At 38.3% G+C, this 23247-nt stretch overlaps 1 protein-coding gene across 1 annotated transcript in view; it reads right to left on the bottom strand.

Moving 5' to 3' along the window:
- Positions 1 to 4315: 4315 nt before the first annotated feature.
- DYDC1 (DPY30 domain containing 1) overlaps positions 4316 to 23247 on the bottom strand; it is a 34732-nt gene continuing 15800 nt past the window's right edge. The window contains exons 2-7 of the mRNA XM_008049529.1: positions 19631 to 19786; positions 18754 to 18855; positions 9588 to 9680; positions 7625 to 7681; positions 6726 to 6830; positions 4316 to 4393 (exon numbers count right to left, since the gene is read on the bottom strand). Of these exons, the coding sequence (XP_008047720.1) occupies positions 4364 to 4393; positions 6726 to 6830; positions 7625 to 7681; positions 9588 to 9680; positions 18754 to 18855; positions 19631 to 19777 (534 nt within the window). The 5' untranslated portion in view covers positions 19778 to 19786 and the 3' untranslated portion in view covers positions 4316 to 4363. The remainder of the gene's footprint in view (positions 4394 to 6725; positions 6831 to 7624; positions 7682 to 9587; positions 9681 to 18753; positions 18856 to 19630; positions 19787 to 23247) is intronic.

The raw sequence follows: 23247 nt of genomic DNA, 5'->3' as shown, positions 1-23247 counted from the left end.
TGATTTTCTTGGCCTCCTTGTTGAACCTTGAAATCCTGACTAGTCATCCTTTAGAAAACCACTGGCATCTGGTTCTTCCTTTCCACTTGTACTGCCACTTCAGAGAGACCTTTGTTGGACAAAGGAAGAAAACTCTTTGTTCTACCTCTAAGTCTCTAATCAATCTAATGTACTCCTTGAGATTTGATCTTCCTACACAATCAATTACACATGGGCAAAAGCCTTCAGTACCATGCCAACATGCCTTAACTAAAGTCCAGAACTTTGAAGTTGGTGTCCAGATCCTCCAAGATCTGGTTCCTAACAGCCTCTTTAGCCCTCTCTTTTGCCAGTTTCCTTCACTACCTCATGGGTCTCACATGAAAGAATGTGTAACTATGTCTAAAAAAACTAACAGAAAGTATATGAATATATATATATATATTTTTTTTTAACCAAAGAGAAAACATCAAGAAAGAGGCAGACATCATAAAAAGTAAACAAAGAATTTTGGAGCTGAAAAGTAAAGTAATTGGGATGAAATTTTTACAAGAGGGTCTCTATAGCAAATCTGAACTAGCAGAAGAAGGTATCAGCAACTTTGAAGACAGGTCAAACAAGATGATCCCTTCTGAGAAACAGGGAAAAAAAGAGATAAAAGAACAGAGCCTCAGAGACCAGAGGGACACCATCAAGTGCACCAACATATGCATAACAGAATTGCAGAAGGAGTGAAAGAAGCAAAAAGGAATAATAATAATTTGCTAAAACATCCCAAATTTGATGGAAAACATTAATCTACACATCTAAGAAGTTCAATTAACTCCAAGCAGGATAAACTCAAAGGTATACACAAAATCAACAGAGTGAAGTAAAAAAATATATAGACTTTGAGTCCAACAAAAGTTAAGCCCAAGTCAGCTCTGTCGCAAACCACTTGAAATGAGGCAAACTTCCTTCCCTTCTTTAAGTTTCTATTCTTCTTCTGTAGAATAGGAGATATCAATTATTTAGGATTATGAGAATTGACAATAATGTCCACAAGGAACATAGAAGCTACCACTTGCCATGGTTGTGACAATTTAAAAACTAATAATAATTTTACATATTGAAAAGCACTAAATCAATGAAATACCTTGAGTCCATAATGACAATCAAAAGAAAGTCAGAAAAAAATTGTCAGAGCTATGTTTAAAACTCCTTACTTGTAACACTGATAATTAAAGGAAAGAATTAAACATGTGTTATCTTTTTTCAGGAGGTATTATAGTTTAGAAGTAATCTAACAGTTCCTATTGATGATTCAGAAGATTGCTAAACATAAAAGTGGAATGAATACAGAATTAACAAAATGTATTAAACAAACCCCAGTGTAAGTTTGGATTTGGGTAAGAATTAGCAACTGGTATTAAATCCATTAGAATTGGACCGTCATATTGTAACACCACACACATTACTCTGGGGTTCCAAGGAGAGCCACAGAAGCTTGGAAGGCATAGACTAACATCACCTTCACCCAATGGTTAATCTTAGTTTTAATAACCCTGGTGAGATATTGTGCCTTCTGATTTAATACCAAAAATAAATAAATAAATAAGTGGTTGCCTAGGGCTTGAAGGGGTGGGAATGGTGGTAGTGAGGGTTGTGGGGGAGGAGAGTGATGACTAAAAGGTACAGAGTATCTTCTTGGGGTGATAACAGTGTGTTAAAATTTATTGTGGTGATCATTGCACAACTCTGTGAATATACCAAAAACTCATGAGTTGTATACTTTAAATGGGTGAGTTGTTTGGTATATGAATTATATCTCAATAAAGCTGTTACTCAAAAAAAGTATATACACACAACTACATCCAGGTTAAAGCATCTTCAATCCAAGAAAAATAAAGAATATAGAAAGGGGGATTAGAGAAAGTTGGATACTCAAAGATATCAAATAACGTAGAGCATGAAGAAAAAGTATATTAAAGAATAATAAAGTACCCCCAAAATATCTTCTTCCTCTGTCTACCTTAGCTAAAAACGAAGATTTCCATGTTTCACAAGTATGTGGCATATTCATCATAAAAGTGATCTAGTAGTTTAAAATGTTGAAATTACTCTTCCAGGGCTATAATAGCAAAATTGAACCACCAAAATTTTATGAACATGCAGTATTTTCTATTGTTATATCTTAGAAGTTGATAAACAACTTTTTACTTGACTGGCTGAATATTAACACTCTACTATTCAAGATTCAGGTAAAACGTGTAAGTGGTGCACATGTATTTTAATGGGAGAAAATTGAATTACCTATGCTTACATCTTTGATATCTCCCACTGTTTTCATTCATTCCCTCCTTTTCTGGATTCCTTGCCTTCCTCAAGACCAGTTCAGCAGTAAAATCTAGACGATATCAATCAAGCCCAAGATGTCATCCAGCAGCAGAAGATTGTTGGAATAGGAGCCATCTCCATCCCTACAACTAGGTGGGTCTAAAATGAGTCTTGCTGCCATCCGCAAGACACTCTAAGGCCCTGAGATGCAACCCAAGGTAGCAGCCATATTTGTGAGTCATCCCACTGTAGAGACAAGAGCCTCTTCTACCTGCTTACTCTCGTGTCCAGCTCTGGCTGGGAGAGTCTTAACAAGACTGTACCCTGCCCAGAACCACAGTGCTTCACCCTGTAACTAGCCAACACTCAAAGACTCTTGCTGCCAAATCCAAGCTCCCAGTCACACTCCTTGGAGACTATCACAGGCTGAGCCCAAGAACCCCTTGAGCTTGTCTTCTACTCCAGACCCTCTATAATGGTTCCCTCTTAGACTGAGGCTGAGGCCTGGAAAGACACTATGCTCCCTTGTCTCCCTTAGACACTCTCACCTGGATGGATGTGAATGCAGGTCATCCATGCTGGGGGCACAGTGCCTGGCAACCGGACTGACACAGAAGTCATCTTTCCAGGGGTCCTAGCACTTTTTCTCAAAAATGTACAGAACTGGTCCTACACGATAATAGTTCTTTTTAATGAAACAATTTTTTTCTCTTCCCATTTGTCTCAGTCCATCCAATTTGTGTTGCTATAACAGAATACCACAAATTGGGTAATTTATAAGAAATTTATTACTGGCCTGGTAGCTGGGAAGTCCAAAGTCAAGGACCTACATCTAGTGAAGGCTTGCTTGCTGTGTCATTGTCATCCCATGGTGGAAGGCAGAAGGGTAAGAGAATGTAAGAGAGCAAGAGGGGACTGAACTCACTTTTATAAGCTCACTCTCACCATAACTCCCACCATTAATGCGATAATGATATTAATCCATTCATGAGGGCTCTGAATGACCTCTTTAAGGTCCTACCTCTCAACACAGTTGCATTGAGGATTAAGTTTCTAATACACGAACTTTGGAGGTCATATTCAAACCATAGCATCATTTAAGCAAATGGTCTGTCCTGTTCTTATTACCTCAGGAAAAGTATATTATAAGTAAAAAATAGAATTTTTTAAAAGGAATATCTTTCTGGCATTTGCATTTTCACATCTGTGTTCTTAAGAACAGGAAGGACTCACACTTAGAGACTTAGATTTGGGATAGTTTTGTAAAGAAAGGGTTTCTCCCCAAGGCTCACGGATAGACCTGAAACTTCAAAGGGGTCAGGAGTGTGTGGCTTGTATCCAATGAGATCTTCCTATCAACAGTTACCCCAATATTTGAGGCCACTGATTGATCCAGAAGACATGATGCTTCTTGCATCCCAAAATTTTGTTTTTTCTTATTCAATTCACTCTCTGTGAACACTTCCTACAACATCCCTGGACTACATAAATGCCAAAGAGAAAGATGGGAACCTTGACACCCAGTTGCGCAGAGAGGTGAGGAAGGGCAAGCTTTCATATCTGTTCCTATCTGTGGATGAGCAGGCTAAGCGGGAGAAAACTTCTCCACCAGGACAGTGGTGAAATATTCCTCCCCCATCCCAGCACCATCATAGAATTGTAGCTTAAGTGGTTCTACGAAGCATCACCTCCCAGCAAACTGGGAGGAACTTTGCTATTTCTTCCTGGGAGGAGATGCCATATCTAGAGCATGTTGTACGCTCCTGTGCCCTGCACAGGCAGCAGACTCATTCACTTCTCACAGACCAGCAACTTCTTCTCAGGCAACTTTGTTCTCTGCTAGACGCACACGTTATTTCAGCTTGCCTCCTATTTGTCTCTTTTGGCTGCTTCAGCAAACTCTCCTGTTTTCTCAGTGGAACCATACAAATAATGAGTCAAAGCCCATTTATTAAAGGAAAAAAAAAGAAGTAGAGTTCAAGTTTGGAGGGAAAAATACAAACTAAGGACCTCATGATTGGAAACTTGAAATAAGCAGAAAAATTTATTGCTCTTATGTTGCTTGATCCTACAAATCTTGATCAATGTTTAATGCGACCTAAAAGCAAAATAAAAAGTAAATATACTTTAATACAATTAAAACTGTTGAAAAGGCACAAGCCAAAGAAAACAGAGTTTAGGTAATTTCCATGTGACTATGCAAAGGGAACTTTTTGAGCATTTCAGACTATTTCAAATAATATCAAGTAGAACAGAATCATAAATTATCTTCTCAGGGTAGTTTTTATCTCATCCTTTCCTCTATTTCTGTTGCTATGCTTTCTCATCCTTCTTGTGGGGCCCTCTTCCTATGCGACCCTTTCAGTGTTGGAATTGCTAATGGTTTCTCCCTGGGCCCCCAGTCGTCTTCACACACTGCACACTAAATTCCCTGCTCCCCTTGCTTCATGTAGCACATATGCCTATTACTGATACATTTTTATCTCCTACTTGGGCCTCTTTTTTGTCCTCAGATGCATACCCATACATCAACTGGTCTTTGACTATTTTCTATTGCCTATCTCAGACCTACCTAAAAGTCACATCTCTATAACTGAAGCCACCATTTTCAAAACAAACAGACAAATTAAATACATAATTAATTTAAAAACCCTATTTTCTCTTATGTTCATCAACTCATCAAATGGTAACCCTCTTAGTTCAGCTGCCCAAGAAAGAAATCTGGGCTTCATCCTGACCCCCTCTCTCCTTGTCCTGTGAGTCAATTTCAAATACACGCGGTTTCCTCATCTCTGCTGTCTAACCCTGGTCAGCTTGCACCTGGGTCACTGCAATAACCTCCTAAGTAGTCTCCCTTTTCCACTCCTACCCCACTGCAACTCTCTCTCCACCTTAGAAAAACATAGATTGAATCTTTAAATCCTTTCAGTATTTCCCACAGCACTAAAGTCCAAAATCTTCACCACAACATACAGAAGCCAAGTGTAAGCTGGCCTTTATCTACCTCCCCAGCTTTAAATCACACCATTCTCCCAGACATAATACTGAACTATTTAGTTCCTTGAAAGCATCTTTCTCTCTCCATCCTCTTGGCTCTTCTCAGGCTAATTCCTTGAATTTCACTTACTCAGGAAGACTCATCCAGACTAGGTCACGTCTCCCTGCTCTGTCTCTCAGGGCACCTTCTCCATAGATCCTGGCCCTCAAAGTGCAGGAGCCCAAAATATTTTGTTCATTGGCATTTTCTAGCTCCAGGGCATAGTGCCAAGTCACAGCAGACATTTAACAAAAATGTATTCGTGATTGCCTGGCACAGAGTCCGTTTAGCTCTACTTTCTGAATGGCTCTTGTGATGTTTTGACCGCTAGATTACTACGATAACCTCCTAAGTGGTCTCCTCACACCTCCTTCTCCATGTTCTTCCCCACACTATAGCTAGATGATCTTTCTAAAATGCAGTTCTGATCATATCAGCCTCCACTGCCTTTAGAATAAAACCTAAGTCTCTGAGCAGGAATTAATTATAAGTCCTTTCATGGTCTGGCCACTGCTTTCTCCTGGTCTCGTCTCTCACTCACCCTGCCTCGCTCCCTCTTTACTGTCCTGTCTGTGTCTTCACACTTCCGGTGCTCTCAGTCTGGAGCAGTATCCACAACCTCCCATGTCACCACTGAGGAACAACTCATTGACCTGCTTCTGGAAACCTTCCCTGACTAAGGTTCCTCAGTTGTGCGGGCTGTCACCCTTTGTCAGTGCGTACTGATTAAAGTGACCGAATGTACCTCTCCGTCAGGACAGTCCTGGTTTATACCTGTTGGTCAGGCCCAATTATTGATAGCTCTTCCCCTTATTCTCAAACGTATACAGGTTTGGACAATAAATTACCTGCTCACTCTAACAATGACTATTAAATATTTGTCATCGTCTGTTTCCCCCAAGACAGTAAACTCCACTAGGTCAAAACTGTTGATCTTATTCACAGCAGCATTGGGCACAGTGCCTGTCATACAGAAGGCATAGTATGTTTGTTAAATCACAAACGTACTTGTATACCGGAAAAGCATGCACTTTCATTAGAATATTTATTTGGTTCCAGCGTTTTTGCTACTGAGAACCAAAATGGTGGGTCGCCGCTCAAAAAAAAAAGAAATTAAAGATAAAAAATGATTTTTAAAACATATTTTGAAGAAGTTTTGAGATTTTCAAAGTCTAACTTCAAAATACATGGATACAGATATTTAGATACAGATAAGCCAGTGACACACTCTATGATACAGCAAAATGCCCATTGACTGGGAATATAGTCAGCAACCAGCGAATTGGTTTTTTCTTTCTGTGAAGCAAAAGTGCCATTCTCCTACCAATCTTGGCCTTAGGCTTTGCCTACATTTTTAAAAAACCTATTTTTTACAAAACATGTTGATACTTACATCAGATAACATTGGCTCATCAAGTTCTTCTACTCTGCTCAAGTTGGGTGCTCCATATCGGTCACTGATTTCAGCTAGTGTTTTGCCTGAGTCTGGTGTTGCCTCCTACAATCATAAAATTTATTTGTCTTTGTAAATGACTTCCAAATTAATACATTCCTTTCCATTTCAATTTTAAAAGTTCTGAATGACAACATCAAAATTCAACATTGTTAATAAATGGAATTAACCAGTTCCTGTAAATGACAATAAACCTAGCAATAAATGCTAAAACATAAAAATACATGCAGAAATTTAAAATAACTGTCAGTAATTATGTGATCAATATTTCAGAGCATTCTAGGTTTTAAAAATACAAATATACCAGCCTGGGCAACATAGTGAAACTTTGTCTCTACAGAAAATTTTAAAAATTAACCAAGTGGGGCAATCCCCTCAAGTCCCCTCCCACTGTGGGAGCTTTTCTGTCCTCTCAATAAATCCTGTTTTTTAAAAAAATAAAGAAAGAAAGAAATAACCAAGTATAGTGGTGCACACCTGTAGTCCCAGCTACTCCAGAGGCTGAGGCAGAAGAATTGCCTGAACCCAGAAGGTTGAGGCTGCAGTGAGCCGTGGTCATGCCATTGCACTCCAGTCTAGCTGACAGAGTGAGACCACCAGCTCAAAATAAAATAAAATAGAATAAAAATACAAACACAAACTCAGTGCTCAATTTTTATCTACTTTGAGATTTTGCTTCAAAGCACATATTTGTGACTTGTTATTAATGGAATACATTTTCAGATTTTCAGTTTTTATAATATCCTTATTTAAAATGCAGATACGAAAGCATGAAAATTAAGCTTTACCTTTCAGAATACTCATTCATTGCACATAGCATAGAATAACTTTTTTCTCACCTCAGAATGTAAAGTATCTTCACTCTTAGCTATATTTTCCATACTCATTCTCATCTCCTATAATATATTAAAATGAAAAAAATACTCTGAATATACTTCACTTTGATTCCATGTTTAATTTTCAAGCATTTTTATTTTTACATAATGCTATGATCAGTTTAAAGCAAAATGGTTTTTCTCTGTAAGAAGTGACCTGAGACTTTATACAAATAGAAAACAACCATGTTTTATATACAATTAAAATTTTTTAAAAAATCAAAATGAGGCCCGGCACGGTGGCTCATTCTATAATCCCAGCACTTTGAGAGACCAAGGCAAGTGGATTGCCTGAGCTCCCGGATTCGAGACCCACCTGGGCAACATGGTGAGACTTCATCTCTACAATAAATCAAAAATTAGCCAGGCATGGTAGCATGTGCCTGTAGTTCTGGCTACTTGGAAGGCTGAGGTGGAAGAATCATCAGAGCCCAGCAGGTCGAGGCTGCAATGGCCGGGAGCATGCCACTGCACTCCAGTCTGGGTGACAGAGTGAGACTCCAACTCAAAACAAAACAAAACAAACAAACAAACAAACAAAAAACAAAATGAACTGAAACATCCAAACTGAAGCCAAATTATTCGCAAATGTGAAAAGTGACAAAAATTATAATAAAAACTTAGAACAAGAGATTTTAAAGAGAACTTGCAGTTAAGTAGATTATTGTACATAGTAAGAAAGAAGTAAATATTTCTTAAGGAATTAATCTGCCCCAAGTCACTCTCCAATGCATGAATCCTTTCCATAGTACCTGTGCATTGCCCTCTATAATCCTCTTGACACGGCAGCAGGAATGTGCTTCCCAGTATGGGAGGCCTCTTTCAGAATGTAAAAACATTTTTCTAGCCAAGCCAAACCTTGCTATGGTATCTATCTTTTCATTCTAAGGCAGCAGGGGTGGTTTAACAGATCCTGAGCTGATTCGTTTTGGTTGCTGGAAGATTCGTGATCTTGAGATCACACATATGGTTACTCTAACTATAGGAATATATATGGTAATGTTTTCCCAGGACCACTCCATTTTCCTGGTAACTTCTTATTCCACATTCATAAGACTATACTGGGAATATCCATATTCTTATAGTACCATGTCCACCAGCCACAGGGATAGATCTTTGAATTTATCCTTTAAAATCTCATTTTTTAAAAATGTAATTCACCCTTCACACTTTAAAAAATTGCTTTAAATAATAATACTTTCATCTAAGTATCCATAAACATATTGAACATGTTTTATAAAACTTGCATCTTTATTATGGAATAAATAAAGGGAGCAACATTTGAGCAAGAGACAGTAGCTATAAACTCAGTCATCCAAATGTTTGATCTATATGACACATACTTTTTGGGTACAGTACCAGGAAATATTGGTCAAACTAGAAGCTTGACATCATACAGACAACCAGTGAAGAAGGGTTTTTTTGAAATAAGTTACTGCATAGTCTATTTTAAGGAAAAGTATGAAAATCCATATAAAAACATATTTTAAGGAGTAAATTATTGTTAATACATTAACATGAAGAAATATAGTATAGTCTCAGGTATCAGAATACTCTCAATATTACAAAAAACTTAACCTTCAACATTAGCTACCATAATTAGGAACAGGTAGTTTTTGACTAAAATGTTGAGGATACCACTATTTGAGAACTCTACTTGTCACAAAGCAGTTTCACATACATGATTGTATTTAATCCTCACTGCAATTCAGTGTGATATTGTTAGTAATATTTTATTGCTACCCTAATTTTGAAACAGGGAAACATACCCAAAAAGGTTATGAGATTTGCTTAAGTCACACAGCTAATGGGTGGCAGGTCTTCAGATTATGAATCCCATGGTCTTTCTGCTAACAACTGGAAAAAAACAGTTTGAAGATTCTAAAAGCTTATAAATAAAACTGACATATATAAAACTTCAAATTACCATTTCTAATTGTTCTTGAGCTCTCTGTAGTTCTTCTATTCTCTGTCTCTCTTTTTCTTGCATTTCCAACTCCAGTTGGAATGCCAGCTGTTGCTGAATATTCAGAAATATGTTACATTACAATCAGATTAATTATAAGATAATTAAGTTTATATTCCCTACATTTCAGAAACTTACAATAAACGATCACAACCACCTAATATTTTAGCTTCTACAAAAGCATTTCCTGAAGTATAACATTTTAAAAACAGGAATCTTCCTTAATTGCTAATTGTAGAAAGTACAATTTGTATAAAATCAAATCATTTTCTCTGTTCTTAAAGAGATTGCAGGAATTTTTTCAGATAAAATTTACTTAAACAAAGTGTTGCCTTCAAATAGCCAAACTTCAGTTGTAGAAGAGTAAATGAGAAAATCTTAAGAATATAATCTGAAGTCATGGATAACCAACAATATTTTTGGTCCCAACTCAACATATATCACGTCAGAATAGGGGTCAGCAATTAAGCCTGTGTGCCAAGTCTGACCCAACTCCTGTTTTTTATATAGCCCACAAGTTAATGGTTAGGAAAAAATCAAAAGAATGATATATAATGCCATATGAAAGTCATATACAATTCAAATTTCAACATCCTTAAATAAAACTTTATTGAAACACAACCATGCTCACTTGATTTTGTATTGTCTACTATCTATGATTTCTTTTGCTCTACGACAGCAAAGTAGAATAGTTATAACAAGACTACATGTAGCATTCTCATTGCTTTTCATAGCTGCTCAGTACACTATGAACCATAGTGACATCGTTATAACAGCCGTGTTTGCAGTGCCACAGTATCACTATGATATGACATTTTAAACAATTTTATCCATCATGTCAAAACAAGAAAAGAAAGCCAGATACAGTGGCTCATGCCTATAATTCCAGCTATGTGGGAGGCTGAGGCAGGAGGATCACTTGAGGCCAGGAGTTTGAGAGCAGCTTGGCCAACACAGGGAGACCCCATCTATTAAAAAAAAAATTAAGAAAAAGAAAACAAGAGAAAAGAAGAGAACTTTGAATGCCATACTTTTAAGGCACACTGGAGTGTGTAATTATTTTGTTATCAAATTAAATGGCAATGTGGATTTGTTATACTATGATCCCATACTAAAAGAATATAAACATCAGTCAACATTACCAGACTAAGAACCTCATCACAATAGTCCCAACTCACACGAGTGCAAAGGTCAGAAAAATCAGAAAGTTTAAAACAATTATCACAGTAGAATTTTTTTACAAAAATACAAAATGAAAATAAGGCTGCACCAAAAGTAAATTTCCAAGTAGTTCATTTGTTATCTAAGCAAGGAAATATATTTACTAATCATGAGTTCATTAAAACATGTCTGATTTCAGTAGCCAAGAAAATGTGTCCAGAAAAAAAATAAAATTTGTTCATAATTTTAGCTTTTTGGTGACAGTAGTTGCTCAAAGAGTTGACACTGGGTGCAACATCAGTAGTCAATTAAAAACAAAGGCAGGGCAACCCCTTCGGGTCCCCTCCTATTGTGGGAGTTTTTCTGTCCTCTCAATAAATTCTGCTTTCTCAAAAAAAAAAAAAAGTCAAATGTTTCAAAAAAAAAAGTCAAATGTTTTTCATCAGTTCTTGATGAGCAGATGTTCTCAACACTGCTTGATTGATGATGCTTATTTAAAAGGTCAATGCTGACTTAGAAGTCATTGAAGGATCAACCTCTACAAATAGTCTTCATGGAACAATTACAGGCAAGGATATTTCCAAAGAAGTTGAGAAACACTAATTCAATACAACCCGAAGTGAAGTCTACCAAGATGTGTTACAACGGATGATGATGAAAATGTGTAGCGTAGAATAAGGCCGAGCTGAACAAATTTACAAAGCTTGTGAGGACATAGGGTGTTTAAGGCCTGTGGGTATTCATCATATTATTCAGCAGCAGCTACTCTGCAGAAAATATTTGAATCGACCATGTGTTATTGAGCAAGTAGTGTCAACAGGGATCTTCACTCACTCCTGTAAACCTGGCCATCAGCAGTGCTGTGAATTTTTGTCAGAAACAGAAGTTGAATATATTCTGATGTCTCCTACCACACAGCAGTTCCATGACTTAACAGTTTAATATTAGTTTTTTATCTCAGGGCCAAGATTTAACTTTTTTATTGTGTAAATTGAAAGTGTATATCAAAATGTAATGTTTATATATATATATGAATCATTACTAAGGCAAGCAATTTAACATACCCATCACCTCATATAGTTACTCTTCTATGGTAAAAACTTCTAAAATCTACTCTCTTAAAATATTTCCAGTATAGCAAGGCGCAGTGGCCCACGTCTATAATCCCATCACTTTGGGAGGTGGAGGCAAGAAGATTGCCTGAGCCCAGGGGTTTGAGACCAGCCTGGGAAACTTGGTGAGACCTTGCTCCACAATAAATCAAAAATTTAGGGCATGGTGGTGTGCGTCTGTAGTTTCAGCTACCTGGAAGGCTGAGGCAGAAGGATTGTCTGAGCCCAGCAGGTTGAGGTTGCGGTGGCCACGAACGTGCCACTGCACTCCAGCCTGGGCGACAGAGTAAGATTCCAACTAAAAAAAAAAAAAAAAAAAAAAAAATCCCAGTATACAATGCAATATTATTAACTATAGTCCTTATAGATCTCGATATTTGTTCATTCTACATAAGTGCAATTTTGTACCTTTTGACCTGGATCTCCCCATTGCTTCCTTCCTGGCCCAATCACCCAATCCCACTTCACCTCTGGTCACCACCATTCTATTCTATGTATTCAGGTATTTATTTTTAGATTTTCACATGTAAGGGAAAACTTGCAGGGTATGCATTATTTTTCTTTCAGTGTCTGGTTTATTTCACTTAGCATAATGTCCTTCAGTTTCATTTTGTGTTTTTGCAAATGGCAGTAGTCCTTTTTTAAGACTGAATAGTATTCCTTTATATAAGCATATCTATGTGATACATATATGCAAGATATCCATATAAGATATGTTTTTCATATATAAATATATGTGTCACATATATATTTATATATATGTGATATATATATATATCACATATATATATATACATATATATATATATATATATCTAGTCACCTATAAATAGATTATTTCTCTATCTTGGCTATTGTAAATAATGCTGCAATGGACATAGGAGTGCAAATAATCTGTGAACTGCTGATTTCATTTCCTGTGGATAATCCCCAGAAGAGGGGTTGCTGGGTCATATGGTAGTTCTATTCTTAATTTTTTGAGGTACCTCCATATTGTCTTCCATAATGGATGCACCAATCTGTATTCCCACAAAGTATGTACAAGGGTTCCCTTTTCTCCATACCTTCACCAACACTTCTTTCTCCTCTTTTTGATAACAGCCATCCTAACAGGTGTGAGGTAGAATTTCAAGGTAATTTTGATTTCCATTTTCCTGATGACAGTGATGTTGAACATCTTTGTAATATATCCATTGGCCATTTTATGTCTTCTTTGGAGAAATGTCTATTCAGGTCCTTTGCTCATTCTTTAATTGGGCTACTCATTTTTTTGCTGTTGAATTTGCATTCCTTACATATTTTAGAGATTTATCCCTGATCAGATATGTAGTTCACAAATATTTTCTTCCAATCTGTAGTCCGCCTTTTCATTTTGCTATTTACCATGAAGAAGCAGTTTTATCTAGTCCCACTTATTTTTGCTTTTATTGCCCGTGGTTTTGGTGTTATAGCCAAAAAAAAGCATTGCTGAGACCAATGTCAAGCAGCTTTTCCCACACTATGTTTTCTTCCAGGAGTTTTATGGTTTCAGGTCTTACATTCAGGTCTTAATCCATTTCTGAGTTGATTTTTATGTATGATGTAAGGCAAGCATCCAGTTTCACTTTTTTTTTTTTTTTTGAATCAGAATCTCACTCTGTCACTCAGGCTGTAATGCAGTGGCATGCTCACGGCCACCGCAACCTTGACCTGCTGGACTCAGGAGATCCTTCTGCCTCAGCCTTCCAAGTCGTTGGAACCACAGGCAGGTGCCACCACAACCGGCTAATTTTTTTGATTTATTGTAGACATGAGGTCTCACCAAGTTACCCAGATTGGTCTCAAACCCCTGTACTCAGACAATCCTCTCACCTCGGCTTCCCAAAGTGCTGGGATTACAGGCTTGAGCCACTGCCCCCAGTCCAGTTTCATTCTTTTGCATGTGGATATCCAGTTGTCCCAACACCACTTATTGAAGAGTCTATCCTTTCCCTCTTATGTCTTCTTGCAGGGCTTATCAAAAATGAGTTGATCATATATGCTTTGGTTTATTTGTGGGCTCTCAAATCTGTAGTATATGTGTCCATTAGTATATGTGTCTGCTATACTGTTTTAATTACTATGGTTTTGTGATATGATTTTGGATCAGGTAGTGTGATACTTCAACTTTATTTTTCTTTCTCAGAATTGCTTTGGCTTTTCAAGGTCTTTTGTAGTTTCGTACAAATTTTCAAACTGAGTTCTATTTCTGTGAGTAATACTATTGAAATTTTGAAAGGAATTGGTTTGAATTTGTAGATTGCTTTAGGTTTAACAATAACTTTCTCAATCAGTGAACACAGGATATATTTTGCATTTATTTGTGTCTTTTTCACTTTTTTTCATTAGTATTCTATAGTTTTCTGTGTACAGATCTTTCATCTTCTTGTTTAAATTTATTCCTGAGTATGTCATTCTTTTTGATGCTACAGTAAATGGAATTGTGTTTCCAATTTCTTTTTCAAATAGGTTATTTCTTTTTCAAATAAGTACAAGATTTACATTTTTCTTAATAAGAAAAACCATTCTCAACCACTATTATCAAACATCAAATGGCTTTGGAAGTTAGCTTTTGCAGAAAACTTGATGATTTTAATTCACTCTAAAATTACAAAGCAAAATAGCACTCATGTAAAACATACTGCAGCAAAGTCACTTCAACAACAACTCATGTTGTCTGAATCATAAGTAATATCAAGCTGCTTTATACAATTCAAGTGCCGTTGAAAACTAAAAGATATTAGATCTCCATTCCTACACAGCAATGGATATATTTTCCAACTTCAAATTGTACTTTCAGAATATTTGTTAGACCTCGATGTCAGTACAAAGGAAATTTCCATATTTCAAAATCCATCTAACTGTGTGATTAAGAAGCTTCTACCACCCTTCAATTGAAAGTGATTAATCTACAAGGGAATAACATACTAAAAAGCAAACAGCATGAGAAAAATCTAATAGAATTCTACAAATGCCTTCTAAGAGATAAATATGCTCAATGTAAATTAAATGCACATAGGTTGACATCAATATTTGACAGTACCTACCTGTGTGAAAAGACAGTTTCAAAAAGGAAATACATAAAATCTTATTACAGATCAGCAATAACAGATATTTCAAGTCAATTTTGATGATAGAGAACACTAACTCTGAATGCCAACTAAATGAAATATTACCTTAAAAAAAACATTTAATTTTCAATAGCAAACCTGTCTTACAAAAAATTTACTTTCAATTATTATTATTTGAATTTTGTCAATAAAATATTTGTGGAGATTCATTTTCTCTCATTTTGCCTATATAATATACTTTAATACCTCCATAATATCCTCAGTTTTGCCTCTTGGCCTGCAAAGCATAAAATATCTACAATCTGATCCTTTGCAGAGACGAATTTACAATTCCTAAACTAAAAAAAACTTTTCACCACCAGTCCAGCACCATCCCATAAATAAGCTAAGCTCATTCCATTAAGAGCATTTTACAACCACATTTTAAAAATAATGCGTTACTTAAATAATAAGCTTTTACAATTAAAGAAATAAACAATAACTAATATTTTGTTTGCAAAAGGATTTTAAAAGTAATTTATTGGTATTCCTATATTATCCCCACTGAGATCAAAGTGATGGGATAGAAAGAAGAAATGCAGAGACAACATCATTCAATCAACTTTCAGACATTGGTTGAGGAGGTGAAATAACTCCAGTCTCTCAACAATAATGAAAAGTGCACTTGTTAAATGCCAATCAGATTGGTCAAAATAACCAGTTTCTTGACATTTTCAAAACTAAATTCCTTTCTTCACACATGAGCAAAACCATTAGAAAGTCGTTCAAAACAAAGAAAAAAAGCTTTATTTCAAAAATAAGCTCTCACATAGAAAATGGCAATAAAAATACTTAAGGGAGACCTGGCACAGTGGCTCATGCCTACAATTCCAACACTTTGGGAGGCTGAGGAGAGGACTGTTTGAAGCCAAGAGTTTGAGATCAGCCTAGACAACACAGTGAGACCCCACCTCCACACACACACACACACACACACACACACACACACACACACAATAACTGGGCATGGCGGTTTGTGCCTGTAGTCCTAACTACTTGAGGGGCTGAGTTGGGAGAATCATTTAAGCCCAGGGGTTTGAGGCTGCAGTGAGCTATGATGAAGCCACTGTACTCCAGCCTGGGCAACAGAGCAAAATCCTGTCTCAAAAAATGAATAAGCCGGGCTCAGTGGCTCAGCCTGTAATCCTGCGCCTTGGGAGGCTGAGGTGAGTGGACTGCCTGAGCCCGCGGGTTCGAGACCCGCCTGGGCAACTTGGTGAGCCCTCATCTCTACAATAAATCAAAAAATTAGCCGCATGTGGTAGCGTGCACCTGTAATTCCAGCTACTTGGAAGGCTGAGGCGGAAGGATCGCCCGGAGTCCAGCAGGTCAAGGCTGCGGTGGCCAGGAGCGGCCACTGCACTGCAGTTTGGGCGACAGAGTGAGACTCCAACTCAATAAATAAATAAATAAATAAAATTTTAAGTCAGCAGTACTGACCATGAAGGCAACTGCTCTTGCAATAAGCAGGGAGGCATCCAGAGTCCCCAGCCTCCAGCTCACATGATTCAGAAGGCACTAAGAGAAGGCACTGTTTCTCTTCATCTCAGTCTCACTCTCTATTAAGCCCTTCTCTGTTGATTAATCTTTCCTTCTCCTTCTCCTTCTCCCATCTATTTCTAACCACCAATTCTTTACCTAGTCATTAAACCTCCTGCAGAATATTACTAAATCTTCCACTCCCAATACAATACTTAGGGTTCAATGCACAGTGGATTAGTTCATACTTGTCAACATAATATGGCTAGAGAAATGTGTGATTTCTAGTACTGCCAAAGTATATGTAAGACAAAGTAGATGAGTTGAAGAAAATTAACCATCTCCCCATTTGTGATGCAATTGTCATGGGGAAGGAGAACTGCTGAGAATCCCCCTTATTCTGATACGTAGGGACAGATACCAGCTATAGGAGCGGTAAAAGGAAGGTTCGATCCTTATCCACAGCTGTAGCTGCCGCAGGAGGCACCTGGCCCGTTTGGATGACAGTTTGACACATCTCAACACTTTGCAGCCCAGCAGGTTGAGGCTGCAGTGGCCCGGAGCCACTGCACCCCAGTCTGGGTGACAGAGTGAGACTCCAACTCAAAAAAAAAAAAAGAATAAGCCAAATGACTGAAAATGAAGACTCAGAAGCGGCAAAGTTTTCAACAGCACTATTTATCTAAGGTATCTAGAATTTTCTCCCTCAATATCAAGGATGAGATACCAGGCAGAGAAGCTATTTGCCAGGTTTATATTTTTCTTTATATCCATATATCCAAAAAGTAAGCTTTCCCTTTTTGAAGTTTTTAGACTCAGTTAGGCATGGTAGCTTATGCCTGTAATCCCAGTACATCGGGAGGCTGATGTGGGAGAAACATTTGAGACCAGGAGCTCTAGACCAGCCTAGGCAACACAGCAAGACTTTGTCTCTACAAAAATTTTTTTTTTTTTAATTAGCTCAGTGTGGTGGCATGTGAGTTACTTGGGAAGCTAAGGCAGAAGGATTGCCTGAGCCCAGGAGGTGGAGGCTGCGATGAGCCTTGATCATGCCACTGTACTCGTTTCAAAAAAAAATAAGAAAAGAAAAGAAAAAAGAAATGTGTAGACTCAAGATGAGACTCTGGAGTTAAGTACTGTCTAAATTTAGCCACTGTCTATAAGTCAAATCAATCCAGAAGTCACTCTGGAATGTTTCCCTATCCAGCTTATACTCTATGACCCATCCCTCCACTCTTCCCTTACCAACATCTTCAGCTCTTCATACTACCACCCCAAGCCCACTTCAGTCAGAGGCTCCACTTCTTCCACATCTTCACTCAGATATCTAGGCCTAAGTGAAGAAAACCATATAATGACAAACCAAACCAAACATCAGCATTATGAATGCTTGGCCTCCAACTGCTACCAAGGAATGCTAAGTTTCAACTCTTCCATTCACCAAAGCCACCATTTCAAACCTTCACCGCTCACTCCACACCTCCCACCTTACCACCTCATTTCTTCATAAAGGAAACAGAAACAGTCACACACAGTTACAGCATTGTGCCTCGAAATCCTCACACCTACATGTGCCTATACCATCCTTTCTCTCCTCTTTCACTCTGTTATAATCAAGGAAGTGCCCTCCGCCTGCCTAACCTACAATCCAGACCCCATTTCCTCTTGTCTTCATGGGGAGCTGGCAATAAATCTTCCCCTCTATTTCCTCATGTCACCCACTCCCCCACACTGTGTTCCTAAATCAAAACAAACACAAAAACATCTCTCCTTCCCCTTCAAAGTCTCCTCAGAAGCACTGCTTGCACTTTCCATCTCCCCAGCATAACCCCACCGCAGCCTAGCACCACCACTCAACCCACACTGCTCCCATTCAATTACAGTGGCCTCGGATGAGCACTTTTCAGGTCAGCAATAGGTATGATGGACCAGTTGGGTCTCACTGAAACATTCTTTCCGTTTGGCTTCTGTGATAGCACATTCTCTGGATTTGCCTCTTACCCAAAGGTCTGTTACCTTTTGTATAAGCAACAGCAGTGGGGAAAGGAACGTGCATTGTGTCATAAATGTAGTCATAAAAACTCACTGCTGCCACTTCTCCAGCAAAGAAGACACACTGTCCATAAACAAGATAGTAGAAAGCCATATCTGTAAGCAGAGCTGGGAGGTTTTCAACATCTGGGTTGCACCACACCCAGGCTGATATTGGTAATTCTAGACACCTCTGAATTCTCTTTCTTGACTCACCTGCTGAAACAAGAGCTCCTCCGCTTTGAGCCTCTCCATCATTTCTTGCTCCATCAGAGCTAATTCTCTTTCATGTTCCAATTCAGCCATTTCCTTTTGTCTCTAGCATTGTTTAAAAACAATAGCACATGACATATTAGAGACAAAACAGTTGTAAAAATCTTGAAAACAACTTAATCGCCAACAGTAGGGAAAAGGTTAAGAAAATTATAGTCTATCCATTTGGAAATTATATAACAATTTGATAACATATGTCTATGCTATTTAAATAAACAGCACATTAAAATTATATATCATGTATGATCACAAGTGTGTTAAAAAATCTATGGAAAATGTGTAGAAAAAAGTCTTCACATAAAAGAAAATACCTAAAAATCTAAATAGAAATCTTCTTTGGATATTATTTTCTCCTTTCTACTTTTTCATGTTGTCCAAGTTTTTGTATAATAAACATTATTTTTGTGAAAAATATTCATTTTGAACTTTTAATAATTTGTTTGTTTATTTATTTATTTTTTGAGTCAGTGACTTGCTCTGTCACCCAGACTGGTGTGCAGTGGCATTCTCACAGCCACTACAGCCTCAACCTGCTGGGTTCAGGCAATTCTTCTGCCTCAACCTTCCAAGTAGCTAGAACTACAGGCATGCGCTACCACACCTGGCTAATTTTTTGATTTATTGTAGAGATGAGGTCTTGTCATATTGCCCAGGCTGGCCTCGAACCTGGGGGCTCATGCAATCCTCTCGCCTCTGCCTCCCAAAGTGCTGGGATTACAGGCATGAGCCACTGCACCCGGCTTGAACTTTTTTAAAAAAGCAGGCAAATTGGACCGATTATTTTACTCTTCTAATTTCCTCAAAGGAGATTCTTACTTACTAGTTGTTCCATAGTCACATTTTCCTTATACTTGTAAATCCACAATGCTAAATATTCTATTGGATCCACTGGGCGAGCTCTTGCCACCTCTGCAAGACCCTGAGTTAGGCATGTCCCAAGGTGCTTTTGAAGATATGACGACTCCATTTCTAACTCCTAAATAAAAACTTTTTAAAAATAAGTGTTTTGCATTAGTGCAGGAAATTCTCAATTAAGATACAGTAAGAGTTAAGTCCAGTGAGACCAACAGGGTATTACACCCTATCCTCAGTTGTGGGCATCTCTCACTGGGGATGGCACAAGCAAGCTGGCCCCAGGAAACTTGTGGCAGTTTCCGAAAGGGTTCCACAGAAGTCACTACAACTAAAATAGTTTCAAAATCCTGAACGGCTCTCAAATACAAGAGTCAGAGAAAAGATAATATCATTATTGACAGCATGATGACTTTATTTTCGGCAACATATGCTTCATTTAATCCTCACAACATACCAGAAAAATAAGTGTCACTCTCCCCACTGGGCAGATGAGAAAGCCTGGGCACAAAAAGCGTACATGCACAGTTCAGGATCACACAACTGACAGAAGAAAGAGATAGAGTTTGTACCCACTTCTTGATTCTAGAGTCCCAACCCCAAACTACACTACAATAATTTTTCTAAGTCATGAGAGCCATGTTACAAAACATCACAATAATCCACCTTAAAAAAATGCATGCATTTCCAGGTCCAAAGAGTAAAAATTCAGCCTCCAAAGAATAGTACATGAAGCTTCTCATAGTCTGGCCACAATTTTCTTTTAGGTTCACCTCCATACATCTCAACTGCCCCACCATATCTTGGGTTGTAACTCCACTGAACATTTTGCCATTTTGCTGGTCATGCTTGCACTTTTCCATCTCCATGACTCTTGTATGTGATGTCTCACGCTCAACTTGGAAAATATCTCCCCATCTGCAAGGTGTAGATGATTTCTTATTTCCTGAGCATTCCCAGACAACCCAAAGACATTCTTCCTTCTCTAAGCAGCTAACACAGCACCTGTCGCACTACATGAGAATTACCTGTATGTGTGTGTATGTCCTCCCACTGGAAGACAAGCTCTTCTAGCTTCTTGAGGAGTATTTTAAGCACAGGGCTGACACAGTTTTCTCTCCACAGTGGTAAGGAATGAGTTTTTCCACTCTCCCAATTATGTCTTTATCTTTCCAGTTATGAAGATAGACAGGAATAAACTTAATAGATGTTTTTTCCTTTTTTGAGTTGGAGGCTCACTCTGTTGCCTAGGCTGGAGGGCAGTGGCATGCTCACAGCTACCGCAGCCTAGACCTGCTGGGCTCAGATGATCCTTCCGCCTCAGCCTTCCAAGTAGCTGGAACTATAGGCGTGTGCTACCACGCACAGCTAATTTTTTGATTTATTGTAGAGATGAGGTCTCGCCAAGTTGCCAAGGCTGGTCTTGAATCCACAGGCTCAGGCAATCCTCTCACCTTGGCCTCCCAAGGTGCTGGGATTATAGGTGTGAGCCACCACACCTGGCCGCCAGATTGCTTTTTTAAAAGAAAATAAAATGAAGCAACTACTATAATCTTAGGTGCTTTGGAAAAAACTGATCACCCTCAATTTACTCTAAATAGTTTATGAAATCCAGACTCTTCTAAGAATCTGATGAAATATATTGTTATTCAACAAATAAGTTCTAAGTATCTACATCAGGTACCACAATAGGTACCAGGAATACAAAACTGTTGTACATTGGATGTTTGTGTCCCCTCAAGATCCATATGTTGCAATCCTAATACCCAGTGTGACAGTAACAGGAGGTGGGGCTTTTCAGAAGTAATTAGGTCATGAAAGTGGAGCCCTTATGAATGAGGTTAATGCCCTTATAAGAAGAAACAGGAGAGCCTGCTCTTGTTCTCCACCCTCCACCATGTGAGAATACAACTAGAAGATAGACATCTGCAAACCAGGAAGAGGGTCCTCCTTAGACACCAGAAATGCCAGCACCTTGATCTTTGACTTCCCAGTCTCCAGAGTTGTAAGAAATAAATGTGTGTTTTTAAAGCCACCCTGTCTATGGTAATCTGTTATAGCAGCCCAAACTAAAACAAAAGGTCTCTGCTTTCATGGAGCTTATAGATGAATAGGAAAGACAAATACTAACCACATATTCAAATCAATAAATATAAAATGAAAATTGAAATAAGTACTATGAAGACCACCTGAACAAATGTACCTGACACTTTTCATAAAATTTCAGAAACACTGACATCCTGAGATCCATCCACAGGCCCCAATACTGCTGTCATGGTGGTGGGAAAGAAAAATGGTATAACCCCTATACAAAGGAATTTGCCATAATCTAGAAAATTACATATTCATTTATCCTTTGATCCACCAATCTCTCTTCTTGGATGCTATCTCAAAGATGCACTTGCAAAAATATGAAATGGCTACCCTACAATTTTAAATAAAAATTAAAAGAAAAAATATGAAATGGCATATGCACATGGTTATTTGCACCATTATTTATAATAGTCAAACTGGCACACCATCTGAATGTTCATCAACTAGGGGACTGATGAGATATGCAATGCAATGGATTATTATGCAGATATAAAAGAGAATGGGGGAAGCTTTCTAAAATAGGGAGTGATCTCTAGGGCACAGAATGAAGTAAAGAAAGCAAGGTGCAGAGATTGTATGAAATAAGTCATACAATTGTGCTTTAGCAGTAGCAGTGGGGAAAGAAATGTGTATGTATTGAAAACAAATGGCACAAATGAACCTAATTCCCTATCAAGTTGGCATTGGTGTCCTAACCACACAAGAATTATTACAATTGACTTTGAAACACAGTATCTTCACTCTATTTCTTCAATGGGATATATTCTAAAGACAAAAGTACTATAGACACCTAAACATCATTTGAAGTGAAGTAACATATAAAAGGGAACGGACTCCTGCTGCTGTTCAGAAAAATAAAACACGAGAATCTCTAAAGGGAAAACTTCTGACTTCAGAGTTGAGCCAAGTTAAGGGTCTGTCTCAGATTTCCGGGCATATTAGTGGGACCCGGGCAAGCCTTGTCATCTTGCTTGGTGTCTCTTTCCTATCCACGAAATGACAATAATACCCATCTCTCCTGTTATAAGTAATTTTTCATTTTTCACATATGTCAATAAAGCATCTTGGCTCAACATTAGAAAGCCTCTTCCCATAGAAACAACTGCCTCCAGCCTGAAGAAGTTGTCACAGGTGATAGAAGAAAAGTTTCCTTGCCTACACCCGGGAGAGAGCCAGCTAGTCCAGTGAGCAGGGAGGGGACCTGGGCAGGGGTGCCAGCCTTCGCAACTGAAAATACAGCACGCCCAGTTAACTTTGAATTTCAGATAGACAACGAATAACTGTATGACACTTTATTTGTACTAAACAGGAACTCGTTTACCTGAAATTCAAAATTAGCTAGGCCTGCAGTACAGTATTTTATCTGGCAACCATAGGTTCTTCCCCAGGTCTGTGGAAAGGCCGCCCCTCCCCTGGGGTGCTGCACCCTCACCATTCAGGGGGAGGAGGAGCAGGAGGAGGAGCGCGAGCAGAAGCAGGAGGAGCAGGAGC

Source organism: Carlito syrichta, unplaced genomic scaffold (assembly GCF_000164805.1).
Source record: "Carlito syrichta isolate Samal-C Ts95f unplaced genomic scaffold, Tarsius_syrichta-2.0.1 Scaffold135717, whole genome shotgun sequence".
Taxonomy (NCBI): Eukaryota; Metazoa; Chordata; class Mammalia; order Primates; family Tarsiidae; genus Carlito; species Carlito syrichta.
The sequence above is the reverse complement of the archived record's forward strand: the minus strand, read 5'-3'. Positions and strand labels throughout refer to the sequence as shown.